Source organism: Eschrichtius robustus, chromosome 6, assembly GCF_028021215.1.
Source record: "Eschrichtius robustus isolate mEscRob2 chromosome 6, mEscRob2.pri, whole genome shotgun sequence".
NCBI classification, from domain to species: domain Eukaryota; kingdom Metazoa; phylum Chordata; class Mammalia; order Artiodactyla; family Eschrichtiidae; genus Eschrichtius; species Eschrichtius robustus.
The window spans coordinates 2,220,779-2,236,298 of NC_090829.1; the positions used below are offsets into that span (position 1 = coordinate 2,220,779).

At 44.4% G+C, this 15,520-nt stretch overlaps 1 protein-coding gene across 5 annotated transcripts in view; it reads right to left on the reverse strand.

The window, feature by feature from the left end:
• RARB (retinoic acid receptor beta) overlaps positions 1–15,520 on the reverse strand; it is a 682,530-nt gene that overhangs the window by 145,801 nt on the left and 521,209 nt on the right. For 4 of the 5 annotated variants that reach the window (XM_068547291.1, XM_068547293.1, XM_068547296.1 and 1 more), the window contains one exon: positions 3,161–3,309. In XM_068547291.1, coding sequence (XP_068403392.1) covers positions 3,161–3,309 — 149 coding nt within the window. Of the gene's footprint in view, positions 1–3,160; positions 3,310–3,574; positions 3,678–15,520 lie in introns of those variants that run through there. The other variant, XM_068547295.1, reaches the window with a different exon arrangement.

The following is a 15,520-nucleotide window of genomic DNA, read 5'->3' on the forward strand; positions in this document are numbered from 1 at the left end:
AAATTTGTTTAAGCCTTAAAAGTGTACAGCCATTGACTTAGGAATTCCACTTCTACTAATTTATCCTAAGTAAATTATCAGAGATAAACATAAAGGCTATTTATTAAAGCATTATTTATAGTAGAGAAACACTGAGAACACTTCAATTGTGCAACAGGGGATTCATGAAATATATTATGATATAACCATAAACCACAACATTAATGGCATAGCCATAAAAACTACGTAGTTGTTTAAACTTTGGTCATGAAAGATGATTAAATTTAAAAAGAAAGTTAAAACCAGTATACAACATAAAATTCTATCCTTGTAAAAAAACACCAAAAATAACAATATGCACATACTAATAGAAAAACAGGTTTAACAGGGGTTTTTCTCCCAGGGTAGAACTATAGTTATTTTAATGTTCTATTTTTTAATGTAATAAATTCTGCATTGTGTTGGTAATTTTTAAAATGATAACAAAAGTCATATTTAATTTTTTTTAAAGTTATATATTTTTTCCTTTGGCTGTCACGTTATACTTTTGCTTTCTCATGTTTTTCAGTTCTATGAATTCCGTCACGTTTTCCCAGCAAGTCAAAATGCAGACCAGTCTTCCTCAGCAACCAGGGGGAAAGGCAGTCCACATTTTCAGAGACCCACCCATAGTTCAAAAACCCTTTAGTCGGACAACTGGTTGGCAAGCTCATCTGACCTTATTGGGCTTATAGTTCTTTATTAAAAAGGTACACCCCAATAGGACTCTGAACAGCTTTACCAAGTTCATCAAAGTTGCTTGTGCTGCTCTGGGTTTTGTTTTTGTTGGGTTTTTTCCTAAAAAGAGACAGAATCCCAAATTAAAACAAGAGGTCAGGGAATTAGCTGACTAAGAGGTGATTAAAACAGTTTGTACTTTACAGAGTGTGAAACTGCTTAATATGTAGGTAGGGCTTGGGATCTGGCACGAGAAGACACGCTGGATAATTTCTTTTCCCAGGACATAAAAGGAGCAGGTAAACTGAGTTATAACGTCCCTCATTAAGGTTTCTGGTCATGAGATGACAAAGTTTTTTGAAATAAAGGAGTGTCGTTTCATTTAACTTCCAAATGAGCACTAGAAAATGATTTATTTATAGATTGCACAACAAATGGACGGAGTGAACCGGGATTCTGCTGAAACCTTCCCAGATCTCAGGATAAATTTAAGTAGGTTCGGCGAGGGGTTATCAATAATAAAGCAGCAATTAGATGCACAGACGCTTTGCTTTTTATCCAGCTGCCAACTGGTTGCCGTGTTCTCTTCCCTGACCACCATATCTGAGGCTACTGGAAGAAGGGGCATTCCTGTCAAACCAACACACCCCCGGAGGAAGAGATATTCCTAAGGCTGTAATGAACTTCTCCAAACCGGCCTCACCCTGTAAACAAATTCATGTTTATTCAAATGATTCGAAAAGGAAGGAAACCTCGCATAATTTCTTTGAGGGGCTGACACTCAGGCGTTTCTTCAAGCTGTATCTTTCAGCACCCAGGATGTGCCAGGCTGTGTGTGAGGGGCAGCTGGGGTCCCGGGTCCCAGGTCCTGGTCCACTCTGTTCCCAGGCCATCAGACGTGCTGTGAGCGAGACCGAATGCAAAAACGGCCCCAGGTGTCCTCCCCCTGTATTCCCGCCTCTTATCTTGTGACTTCGCAGCTCCTCCTGCTAAGAAGTTGAGTTTATGTTCTTACCTGTTGAGTACGGACTGGCCTTCTGACCTGCTTTGGAAAGTGTCAGAAGCACGAGTGTGTCCCTTCCAAGCCTCCGGAGGACTTGTGTAGCCCGACTCTCTCTTTTGGAACCCTGCCTGCAAATAACTGGGGCCAGCCCGACGGGATGAGAGGTCCCCCACCAACCGGCAGCACCCTCAGAAGCAGAGCCCACCAGCTAACCTGCGGCGGACCCGGTCCGTGTGGAGCACGGCTAGGACCACACGAAACCCCCAGAGGAACCTGGCCGAGAGCACCGGCCCATGAGTTGTAAGCCAAATTAACAGTTGTGGTCTCAACAACAAGGACCTCCTGTACAGCACAGGGAACTCTGCTCAATATGATGTAACCACCTAAATGGGAAAAGAATCTGAGAAAGAATAGATGCGTGTATACGTATAACTGAACCACTTCGCTGTATACCTGAAACGAACACGACGTTGTGAATCAGCTGTACTCCGATATAAACTAAAAAGTTAAAAATAAATAAATAAAAAGGCTGTGGTTTCAAGCCATTCCTTTTGAGGATGGTTTGTCACAGACTAGCTCCTGACCCGTGCACGCAGTAAGTACTAACTCTGCTCAGCTAAATACAAAATGCCTTGGAGCAGCTGGGGGCGGGGAAGGAGGCTGTAATGCTCCAACGTGTCTGCAGTGATCAACGCATCATGCAGTTTTGATGCATAAACAGCACACCTGAACTGCCATCGGCGGGAACAGAAAGAAGCCGTGTATCTAGGGAAGGGCTGGCTCAAGACAGCCACGGATCCTTTGAAAGACTGTCTGTGGATGAGTTGGATTTGCCTGTGAAGTCATTCTTTGTTTCTTTTCTCTCTTTAAAAAAAATAAGAAGCTCTTTCACTTAATTAAGCCTGTTGGACTCGATTACGATTGTCTAGCTTGATTCAAAGCAGCCACATAGGCTCTCTGACACATGTTCAGCCTCCGTGACTCTGTAGGCTGGAATTTTAAATCCAGCTCCCCTGAATTTATGACGCACGCACACACAGTAGCAAGTCCCCACAGGCTGAAAATCAAACTGTAATTCAAAGGCCACAGGGCTGAGGAAACAGCCAGAAGATAAATCCCCATTTCAACCTCGGATTCTCTGCAAGTTGATTCAGGGGATTGTCAGTCATATTTAAAAATGAAATAAAACTACAAAGACACCAGACGGCATGTTCTAAAGAGAAATAGGGGATGCTTTTCAGGACTCCTTCAAAGGCTCTCGCGACCTGAAAAGAACTGTTACGGGTTATTGTAAGGGCCCTAGAACATTTGGCTCCCATCAGACATTTGCAGAAGTTTCTGAATTAACTAGTGAGCTCTGAGGAAGAAATGAAACCATCACACACAACCCAGAGCACCACACCGACTGGAGGTGACGTGACAAGACATCAAAGCAGCCCAGCCCTGGAGCTGGGCACTCACCTTACACCCCTCGCAGGCGCTGACCCCATAGTGGTACCCCGATGACTTGTCCTGGCAGACGAAGCAGGGCTTGTACACTCGAGGGGGAGGAAGTGGAGACGGAGGGCTCGGGACCAGTTCCTCGGAGCTGGTGCTCTGTGTTTCAATCGCTACGGTGGAGACGGGAAGGGGGAGAAACAAAGAGAAAGCGTGTTTCAGTTCATTGCTTTTTCACCAGTGAGTTCACAGCCCTCTGCCCCCAATTCAGCAATAACATAGCAAGGATAGGCCCACAAAAAGAGCCGCCAGTGTAGGCACTGCAGGGCAATCCTGACTCTAACGTGGTATTGACAGTTTACAAAGCAATCCCGTACGTCTCTCTCATTTGCAGAGCACCGTGGCACCGTGATGGAGATGATTTTATCACCATCTTACCTTCAAGAGAAACAGAAACTCAAGGAGTGCAGTGACTTGTCCAAGACCAACTGGGCAGTGGTGAAGCCAAGACACAAAGTCAGATGTTCACTGCACACCCAGGGCTCTTTCGACTCTTGTTCCCCCTGGCTTCCAGCTCAATTAGAGTCTCTGAAATGACCTGCTTGACCCTGTCTCTCACTTAACCAAAAGGAACTTTCCTTAGGACAAAGGAAGAAAATGCCCAGAGCAGCCATTCAACAAGGACACGGAAAGGGCCGTCAGCACGCGGCCAGAGCTGAGCTTCACTAGCAGCAGTGGCGGCGAGACCTTTGCTACTGAGTCCTCCTTGGACCAGGAGTGTCAGCGCCACGTCAGAGCTTGTCAGAAAACGCGGTATCAGGCCCCAGCTCAGGTCCAAGGAGCCAGATCTACATCTTAACCAAACCCCCAGGTGACTGAACGTACAGTTAATGTTTGAAGAGCACTGCATTACATTAGTGATGGCACAGCCTGACGTTGCTCTTCATTCTAGACTTACAAACACGCGATCCCCCATCTCATTATTTAACCACCCCAAATCCACGAGGAATAGGAATTTACAGAACTTAAGATCCAGGTATTCTCCCATCCCTACTCTCCAGATTTATGCTCCATGTCAAAGCAAGACCTGGCCCTGTTCCTATTACAGGCAAAACTGCTCATAAAGGATGAGGAAGTGGGGAAGGGAGGGGCGAAAAGTGGTCAAATAATGTTCCAGAATCTTCCAACCTCCAATCACTTTACAATACACAGTATATTTCCCAGAGTATAAAATTTCCAGTTGTTCCACTGTTCACCATCCCCCAGATTAGCTACTCTACCCACTGGATTGTCCGATAGCCTAACTTTCAGCAAGTCAGCTCTGCCCCCTACACATACTGTTAATCCATCCTTGTCTGAGACCTTGCTGCCAGGCCAGCCCAGCAACCCGGCAGCATCTCTCACCTCAGCTACTGCAGAAGCTTCTGCACTGGTCTCCCGGTGCCCACGCTTCCGGCCTAGGGTCCCCTCTGCACACGCACAGTCAGATAACTGCTCCAAAGTTAAAATCACTCTGTCTCCCTTACCTGCTGAGAGCCCTCACATGCTCCAACAGTCACCGATGAGAGCAAAGTCAGTCTTGCTGTGCCCAGCAAGGCTCTTCATGATATGGGCCTTCAGTAACATCACTGAATTCAATGACCCTCCTCATTTACTGACTTCTAAACGCTTGGTTTCTGTTCCATCTCTTGAACAGGCCAAGCTCTCGTACCAACTTACAGGTATCGTGCTGACCATTCTCCCTACCTGGAAGTTCTCAGACCTTCACACGTCTAGTCCCTTTTCTCTCTTAGATCTTAGAGCTAATGTCACCTCCTCACGGGTGACTTTTCTAAATAAAAGGCCCCTTCCCACTCCTGGTCACTATATCTCATTTTATTTTATTTTATTTTCTATAATACCCTAACTAGTGTCTAAATTTAGAAAGTCTGTTTGTGTACAATTTTATATTCTACCTGTGCTACCCCCCCCCCAAGTATGGGACTTGTGAAACCAAGGAACTTAGATGAATTGTTTACAACTCTGTTCCAGGCCTAGAAGAGGCGCTGGCACATAGTAGGTGGGTAATCAATAAATATTTGTTGAATTAATACATGAGCTTTTCCCCTTTTCCTTACTTGTCTTCATTCCAAGCCCTAAGTGCCCTTCTAAGTTGTTAAATGGTAAAATTAGAAACCAAGTGGCTTTCACACACTCATTGGCTTCCTTTAAAATTAATTAATTATCCCTTTGGAATAGAATCAACTATAATTACAGTACTGTCATAATTCAGAAGAATCTTGGAATGAATTCATTAGAGTTAGGCAGGTCTAGTAGATAAATCTAGCGCTGTCTTTACCGGGTAGCTCAGCACAATTGTGGCAAGGGTTGTACAGGAAGGTGGGCATCGAAGATGTCACGAGAGCTCATCAGATCAGCTGTCAAGCTACAAAAGCAAAAGCATGCCTCCCCCTAAACCAATCAGCTTCACTGAAAGCAAATGAGTCATAATGGCGTCGACAAGAAAGCAGTACAAAATAATACATCACTCTTTGTTAAAAATCTAAGAAAACAATCTAAAATAAGCTACAACGATACAACACGGGGAATAGAGCCAATGCTTTATAATAACTATAAATGGAGTATAACCTTTAAAAATTGTAAAGCACTATAATGTCACCTGTAACTTATATGATATTGTACATCAACTATATTGCAATAAAAAAATCTAAGATGCTGCTATTGCTGTTACTATTGTCATTACTGGGTGTCACTGATCCTGAGTCACCATAGATTATAAAATGCATGTTATTCTATGTATCATTAAGAAAGACAAAAAAGTACTGCCAATTAAATTATGACCCGTCAGTGCTTGTGAGACACAGCCTGATTTCAGAGATGTTAAAAAATTAAATGCTTCTGGAGCCCTGAAAAAAAAAAAAACAAGCCTAAGAAAACACATGCAGAATTACTCACAATCCTTTCATTCAGAGAAAATTACTGTTATCTTGGCGTCTACCCTTCAAAACATTTTACTATGCGTATAAATGTTTTTGGTCAGTTTGTTTACCTTAAAAAGTGGAATTATACTGTAGATTCTGTTTGGGACTTTGTTTAACTTACTGTGTCATGAGTTTGTTTCCTTGTCAATAAATATTTTTCCCGCAAAACATTCCATTATGATGAATATCTTTGTAGCTAATCTCAGCACATCTCTGACTATTTCCTTAGGCTAAGTTCTCAGAAGTGGAATTATTAGTTCAAAAGTTATGGCTATTTAAGAATATGTTGCGAGTTCTAGAAAGGCTGTGTCAATTTACGCTCCTAATTTCAACATAAGTGTCCTCCCCTAAACGCCTCCCAGAACTTTCTGGTTGGTTTTATTTGTGTGCCTCTACTTCCCCCCTAGGGACCGAACTGTGTTGTCACCACGAGGAGCAATCCCGCATTGTGTGCAATGTGGGGAGAGTGAATTTTCACGTTCTACTGGCTCGTGTAGAACAGCTAATCTGGCTTGTCTAGGAAGGTTGTAAATAGAATTCTGTTAGGTCTGGATTCAGCTGTCAGAGCTATGCCCTGAATTTCAAACGTGGGTGGTAATTTCCATAAATACGCAGCTTCAAATCCATGTACTGACGGGGTCCAGCCTCTCCCCCTCCCAAAGAGAGGAAACTGAACTGCAGGCAATCTAATCCCCGAGAAACTCAGGCAAAGCACATGGAAGCGGGGAGACCTCAGAATCGAAAGCCTTTTTCTATAGATGAGAGTCACTTATAACCAAGGAGTGAATCAGAAAACTTTCCCTCAACAGGTGTACGGATGAAAATGTTCTATTTGGAAGCAATCAATAGCGAGGGCTCTGGACTTTTATTAAGGCTGTGGTTATTTCACTGGTAGTGCTTTCCCATATTTGTACAATGGATGTTGGCGTGTTCAATCTTTTTTTTTTCCCATAAACTTATTTATTTATTTATTTATTTTGGCTGTGTTGGGTCTTCCTTGCTGCGTGCGGGCTTTCTCTAGTTGCAGCGAGCAGGGGCTACTCTTCGTTGTGGTGCGCGGGCTTCTTATTGCGGTGGCTTCTCTTGTTGCGGAGCACGGGCTCTAGGTGCGTGGGCTTCAGTAGTTGTGGCACGAGGGCTCAGTAGTTGTGGCTTGCGGGCTCTAGAGCGCAGGCTCAGTAGCTGTGGCACAGGGGCTTAGTTGCTCCACGGCATGTGGGATCTTCCCGGACCAGGGCTCGAACCCGTGTCCCCTGCATTGGCAGGCGGATTCTTAACCACTGTGCCACCAGGGAAGCCCGGTGTGTTCAAACATTTAATTCCCTGACTATAACATACCAAGTGTGTGTTACACGCTATGGACAGTACATGGTATAATCCCTTAGCCTTGACAAGCTTGGCCTAATAGAGAGTAAACCAACAATTATAATATAATACACTGGTTCTCAAACTTGGCTGTATGTTAGAAGTACCTGGGGAGCTTTTAAACATCCTAATGCTTAGATTGTATCTTAGACCTATTATGGCAGAATGCTTGGGAGTGGGAGCCAGGCATCAGGGTTCTTAAAAAAGTATTCCCAGGTGAATCCAAATTGCAGCAGTTTGGGAAACACGGATATGATATGATATGACAGAGAGGGCTATAAGCCTTATTCAGCTCAGAGACATCAAGGGAGGCTTCCCAGAGGAGGTGACCAGGCTGTGTTTTGAAGGATGAATTGATTCCGTCTATTGTGGTTTGTAACGTGAATCCTACAAATGCCACGTGTGCATCCCAGACAAACATAAATAGAAAAGACTTATATATGACAAGAAATAATCATCTTTGGAAAAATTTTCCCAATGGTGGTAAAGCATTAACTATTTGACTATATATATTCAAATATCCCCTCAAAATAGATCATTGGTGGTCCTTCATTTCCTCTGTGTGGCCCGTGACGCTGAGAACAATGCAAAGCAAGTAAGAAAAATCTCCGTGGTACCGTCAGATTGCCAAAGCTAGCTTTAAGCAAACATGCCAACGCAAGTTCTAGGATTACAACCAGGATATGGCATCAGTATAAAAGCAGATTTGAACTTCAGTGCAACCTCTGGCCTTTTTGGTAATGTAGCAAAAACGCACTTTGGCCAAGTTTATTAGTGTGCCTCTTGCCCTTTGGTGCCCCCCGTCACTGCCGCCCCAAAGGCAGTGGGAAACAAGGCGGGGGGATAGCCCAGGGCCCCCTTCACGAGTCAGTTCTGGCATTTAAGACAGCTACAGAGTGCCTGCCGTTGATCTGTTCGCTGTCGTCCTGCTTAAATCAATAATCTATTAGTCCCTTTAAATGAGAGTTAGATTCATCAAATGCCCTTGAGAGACGTCAAACATTTTGTGCCTTCTTCCAGGCATGCACAATCAGTCTATGGAATGATGAATTTTTTGCTCAAAAACCCTGCAGGCCCAGCAGACAACGTGTCCTGTATTAGCTCATTCAGCGATCTCAGGCAGGCCAAAAAAGCAGTTTTTAGACTTCCCGGCGGGGGGGGGGGAAGAGGTTTGTGTCATTTAAGAAAACAACCGCACTCCAGCCATCCTGTCGTGATTTCAGTTCAGGGAAAAGCAGTCTTTGAGGACTAATTCAGATCTGCTTTTTGCCTCCTGCTTTTATTTATTTCCTTGCTTACTTATTGTCTTATTGAGCTTTGTTTAGTGACTGCATCCCCAACAAGCAGCAGCCTCCAAGGTGGCATCCAAACTGCTAACCAGATGCGCTGCCTCGTTTGTCAGGGAATGGCCAAGACAGGAGCTTCTGTTGCTCGGGGGAGATGGATGTTTGGCTCCATGGGTCCCTGCCCAGAGGAGAGTCAGCACCAGAAGTGCTGAGGGGGCTTCTCTGCGCTGCCCACTGGCCAAAGGAGACAGCGATCCAAAACCTGCACTGACAGAAGCTTCCAGCCCATATTTTAAACCTCTCCAACCCCGCAACTCAAAGGTGGCTGTCATTAGGGCACCCAAAGCTAGAATCACCTTCCTTGCCGAAAAATTCATTACAGGTCTTGTTTGCCTTTAAACTAATGCTCCTCAAAGTGTGGTCCAGACCAGCAACCTGCAGCAGAATTCCGGGGGTAGGGAGGAAGCCATTTGCTTTAAATTAGTGGTTTTCAGACTATCTATGGTAAAGGACCTTTTTTTTTTTTCCCCTCATAGATCGATAAAATCAATAAAAACAAATCCCTAGGGGAAAAAAAGACACACAAAATGAATCTCCAGAAAAAAGGAATTAAGAAAAAGATGCTCAAAACACAAGGTACAACTTAAGGAGGGAAAAAAAGGACCTTTTAGACGTAAAATTCCTCTGCCAAATTTCTGTACAAGTTTCTAAGCATTTGCTCTCACGGCTGCCCTATCTCCTCGAGTACTGGCGGTGGGCCGCAGAGCAACTGGCCCGGGCCGCAGCTGGCACTTTGAGAAGCACTGCTCTGAAGGACTCTATAAACTCGGAGGCTGTTTGCAGACAAAACAAAAACAAACCAAACGAACTCTCCACCGACCGAGACGCCGCACAAAAGTAGAATACGGGCACTCCCAAGTGACACAGCCTTCTTAAACACTGCCACAACTCTGGGGGTTTAATTCACTCCCAAAATAAAAGCAAAATAGTAATAATAACAATAATAATAATGCTGTTGCCTGTTAAGACGACTTGGCACTTGCAAATTAACTCACCTGAGAAAACACAGTATAAATGTCCTTGTTGTTACAACACACCTGAGTGTCATTTAAACACACGGAAAGCCTCTAACAATAGCGCCCTTCACAATTCCTAACATGCTTGGCATTTTTCTAAAGGTTAGATTAAGTAGCAGATAACATTTTTAAGAGAAGGCCCAGTATACTATGTTTTTCTTTGTGAGAACTAATTTATGGCGGGCTAAGCCATGCTGACAGACATCAGGATTTTCGAGGCGGGCAGGCAGGCATCCGGCATAATGAAAGCCCTGCCTTTTCGCCAGAACTTTCGATGATTAAGACAGTATTTTAATGCACTCTCTGGGTAGCTGAGCCTTAAAAGAAAAAGGAGTTGTAAAGCAAAAGGCATTTCCTGCACGGCCCCGGGGGAATTTTGAGCCCTGAGCTCCGGGACCCGGTGGGAGGGAGTAATTTCAGCTAATTAACGGAGACTAGCAAAGTGTTGCATTTGGTCACAACATTTAGTTGGGTTTCATTTTTGTTGGCACGGAGGAGAGCCGGTCTGGATTTTTTTCCCCCCTTTTTCTGTGGATTCACTGCAGGATCGCAAGGCCCACAGCTCTCATACATTAGGGAGAAAGTCAAAGGAAACGCCAAAGTTCAACCAAAGTACAAGTAATTAGAACCAGATTCTCCGCTGCGGGCGTGTGCGCATGCCCGCGCGCGCACGTGGACCTTTATTGAAATATCATTTACATGCCTCCAACCGTGAGCGTGGGACGGGGGACCTCCGTACTGCCGCTCATTTAATTTTCCAGTCGCCTCCAGTGAATGTGTGTGTGTTTGGGGCGGCGGGGGGGGGGGGGGGGGGGGGAATCTTGCTTTTAATCATCTTTCAGGAGAAGCGGTTTGTTTCCACACACAGGGGATTTTGCAAATCTGTGAATCGCATTTTGAAATTAGGTAATTGCCAAACAAGAAAAACTCTGCTTTGAAATGGTCTTGACTCACTCTGCTGCTGGCTTTGTTATTACTGAGAAGCTCCAAGATTAGTCCCGGGTCTGGGGGAGGGGAGGGGAGGAAAACGGCGTGGCGGGCTCTGGCAGTCTTGACTCAGTAACCTGCCCATGACCCTGAAGGAGTGTGTGTTTGTCCGGGTCACCCGGGATCCTGGCCGAGGGCTGGGGCCGGGTTATGAGAATCCCTGCTATTCTGACCACACGTGCAACAGGTGCTGAGGACAGGCAGGGGACAAAAGAAGGGCCGGGAAGACTTTGCTTTTTAAGTCCTTCAAGAAAGCCTTGCTTTCCAAAGTGCGGTCCCGGGCTCGCACCATCAGCACCACCTGGGAACCGGGTCAAACGCAGGCCCCCACTCCCCTCCACCACCCTCCACAACCCCAGAAATGCCTGCCGAATCCCAACAGGCATCTTAACAAAATCCCCAGATAATTCCCAGGCACACTAGCAACATTCGAAACACCTTGACATAAAAATGTCTTGTTGCTCTCCTAACCTCCCCGGAACCCCAATCCGCTGAGTCAATCTGGCACCGTTGACTCTGTCGGCTCCCCCTTTGCTCAGGTCCTCATTAAATGCACTCCTTGTTGAGCACTTAATACCTTAAGAGCTCCAGGCTGCGTGGTGTTTACGCTCCCCAGAAGCCTGCGTCCTGCTCCCACGGGATTTCGGCAGTGGATTTTAGTTGGCAGAAGGGGTCAGAGTTGCACCGGAAGAGCTGAACTAACAGCGCCTACCATTCGCTGAGCACTTACTAAGTGCCCAGGACTGCGCCAAAGGCTTAGTACTGACACCGTGAGCTCACTGACTCTTCCCCAGAACCGAAGAGGACAGCAGGGCCGGGGAACCCCGCACCTTAGAACCGGGAAATTTAAACAACACACTACTCGCAGCCTTTACGAAAGAGATTTATTTATTTATTTATTTATTTATTTATTTATTTATTTATTTATTTATTTATTTATCTATCTATCTATCTATCTATCTATCTATCTATCTATCAACTGGGGTGGCGTTGTTTTACAATGTTGTGTCAGTTTCCACTGTACCAGCGAAGTGGAGTTCCCTGTGCTATACAGCGGGCTCTTATTAGTGGTCTATTTTATTACAAAAGAGATTTAAATGGCTGAATAGATATTACTCTTACTTCACTCAAACCCACAGCTTTTTAACTTCGCATCTTCCACCTCCTTAGGAAGTAAATCACTGGTGTGGTCCGGTCGGGCCTATTTACTCATATTTGCGAACTGCAGGATTGTGTACCTCCCTTTCTTTTAATTCACGGTTATAATTTTCCAAACACTGATTTGATTCAAGACATGGTTAAATTTGACAAGATAGTTTGGGCCTCAAAAAGAGAGACAGGGAGGCTGAGGACCCACTAATCACTCTGTATTGCAGCTACACCTGTCTGGGCTCTCGGCCAGCAGCAGAAATCCTTCCTGAGACCGACTTTTACCATAGGAAGTGCTGTCACATTTTCCTAAGGGACTATGACACGTCCAACACCTACATTTCATTTTTATAATATGCTTTCTTGCTCCAAGGAACATGGTCGAAAATTATGTCATAGACTGTTTTAGGTGACGTTTGTAACAGACGATGCTTTAGATCACGATTTTCTAGGACATACTAAGATAGCTTATGACAGGTTCAAATAAATTCTCCCTTAAAATCACTTAACGGGCCGACACATCTAACTACTTATTAATGATGTGAACTGAGAGGCATCCGAAATGGAAGGCGTTAACTGAACAAATGCTGTAACCCGCCTCAGGAGTCGCGTGTAGATGAGGCTAATTACATCGCAATACCGAGGTCCCTGAAGAGCTTATCTCCACACCAAATGATTCAGTCCCATATTCCACTTCCAATCAGGATTTCCATAATTCTTAAAAAGCAATTACTGCTCTAACAAATGGCATTCTATTATCTGTTCAAATTTCCTGCACCCATAGTGGATTAAAACAGGAGCACTAAAATGTTTATCATCTGAGATACACAATTCTTTGCTTACATACTGTAAATATATTTGAAAATCACATTGGTACCAGCCCTTACAGAAAACAGGGGGGATACTGGGGTGGGATATTTTTAAAAGATGATGATGAAATTACTCTTTGTCACATGGGAATTTTTGCCATTCTTCTGAGATCTGAGAAGGTTCACGGGTAAAGACACCAGAATGTAACCTCTTTCGCAACAAAGTAATGTTCTACTTACTCGGTTATACTTTGCTGCAGAGAAGTGTTTTTTGTTTTATTTGGTTGATATTTTACAGGTAGACACTCACACTAGTGGCCTCAAAAAGCTCTGAAACCAATTTAATCCTCATCGTGTGAGTTTCCTTTGTTCCTAAAAAGAACTAAAATGCCCTGAACCTGCAGAAAACTGTGTGAGGAAGTGATGGGACGGCATGGGCTTTGCTCCAGATGGACCTGGATTTGAATCCCTCTTCTGACACTTACTAAGTTAGTGACCATAGAGTTTTTGTTCCTTCTCTGAGTCCTAGTGTCTCCTAGGACAATGCAGACGCTCCTAGAATTCCTGTTGGTGAACGAGAGACATTGTTTGCAACTTGCCTGGCACACGATGTTTCATAAGTGATGGTCAACCCAGGCCCCCCCATCCTCCCACATTTCCCTTCCACCTTCCTTAATCTTGGACAGTGGCTCTTAACCAACACTGATTTTGCCCCCCAAGAGACATCTGGCAATGTCTGGAGAGATTCTGGCTGTCATAACTGGGGGCGACTACTGGCATTTAGTGGGTAGAGGCCGACGATGCTACTAAACATCCCACAGTGTACCCCAATGTTCATTGCAGCACTATTCGCAGTAGACAGGACATGGAAGCAACCTAAATGTCCATCAACAGATGAATGGATAAAGAAGATGTGGTACATATATACAATGCAATACTACTCAGCCATAAAAAAGAATGAAATTCTGCCATTTGCAGCCATATGGATGGACCTAGAGATTGCCATACTGAGTGAAGTAAGTTAGACAGAGAAAGAGAAATTTTGTATGATATGCATGTGAAATCTAAAAAAATGGTACAAATGAACCTATTTACAAAACAGAGAGACAGAGTCACAGATGTAGAAAACAAACTTACGGTTACCGAGGGGGAAAGGCCTGGAGGGATAAACTGGGAGACTGAGGTTGACATATACACACCACTATATATAAAACAGATAATTAATAAGGACCTACTGAATAGCACAGGGAACTCTACTCAATACTCTATAATGACCTATATGGGAAAAGAATCTAAAAAAGAATGGATATATGGGGACTTCCCTGGCGGTCCAGTGGTTAAGACTTCGCCTTCCCATGCAGGGGGTGTGGGTTCGATCCCTGGTCGGGGAGCTAAGATCCCACATGCCTCGCCTCGGGCCAAAAAACCAAAACATAAAACAGAAGCAATATTGTAACAAATTCAATAAAGACTTTAAAAATGGAAAAAAAAAAAAGAATGGTTATATGTATAACTGATCATTTTGCTGTACACCTGAAACTACCACACATTGTAAATCAACTATACGCCAATAAAAATTAAAAAATAAAACAAAATAATATAAAATAAACAAGGTTGTCCTGTATAGCACAGGGAACTATATTCAATAGCCTGTAATAAACCATAATGGAAAAGAATATGGTAAAGAACAGATATATATGTATGTAAAACTGATTCATTTTGCTGTACACCTGAAACTAACAACACTGTAAATCAACTATACACCAATAAAAATTAATCAAAAACAAACAGAAAACATCCCACAGTGCACAGGACAGCTCCCTCCCCCTCCCCAGGCAACAACGATGAACAAGTGTCTGGCCCAAATTAGAAATAGTGCTGAGGTTGAAAAACCCTGCTCTAGGGTAAGGAGACTACTTGTGGGAAGACTTTAGGACAAAAAAACCAACTTCTTGGAGCACGGGAGACAGAGGCGGGAGCTCAGTGCCTGATGCTGCCTCTTACTACGGTCACTTCACCTTCCTGAGCCTCAGTTTCCTAACCTGAGAAATGGAGATGACAAGTGTGTGTACCACACTGCAGGGTTTACACATTGTAAACGACACAACTCTTTATTCGAGGATTGTTTGAGTATTTGGGAACAGGTGGGCGAGCCATATCTTGATGTGACTAATGCCTTAGAAGATGATGGGAAATTCTTTAAAGTCAAAGAAAAACAATACAACAGGGACTTCCCTGGTGGCGCAGTGGTTAAGAATCTGCCTGCCAGTGCAGGGGACACGGGTTCGAGCCCTGGTCCGGGAAGATCCCACATGCTGCGGAGCAACTAAGCCCGTGCGCCACAACTACTGAGCCTGAGCTCTAGAGCCCACGAGCCACAACTACTGAGCCCGCGTGCCCAGAGCCCGTGCTCCGCAACAAAAGAAGCCACCGCAATGAGAAGCCCTCGCACCGCAATGAAGAGTAAGCCCCGCTCGCCGCAACTAGAGAAAGCCCGCGTGCAGCAACGAAGACCCAACGCAGCCAAAAATAAATTAATTAATTAGTTGAAAAAAAAAGAAGAAGACAACAACAGTATTAACAGTGACAATCACGGGGCATCTACCGTGGGCTAGCTGCCACCCCCGTTCTGTTCTAAGCGTTTGACATATATTAATTCACTTGACCCCCATAACAGCCCTATGAGAGAGAGCTCGTCTTAGTACCTCTAAAAAATACCTCCAGGCAAGAA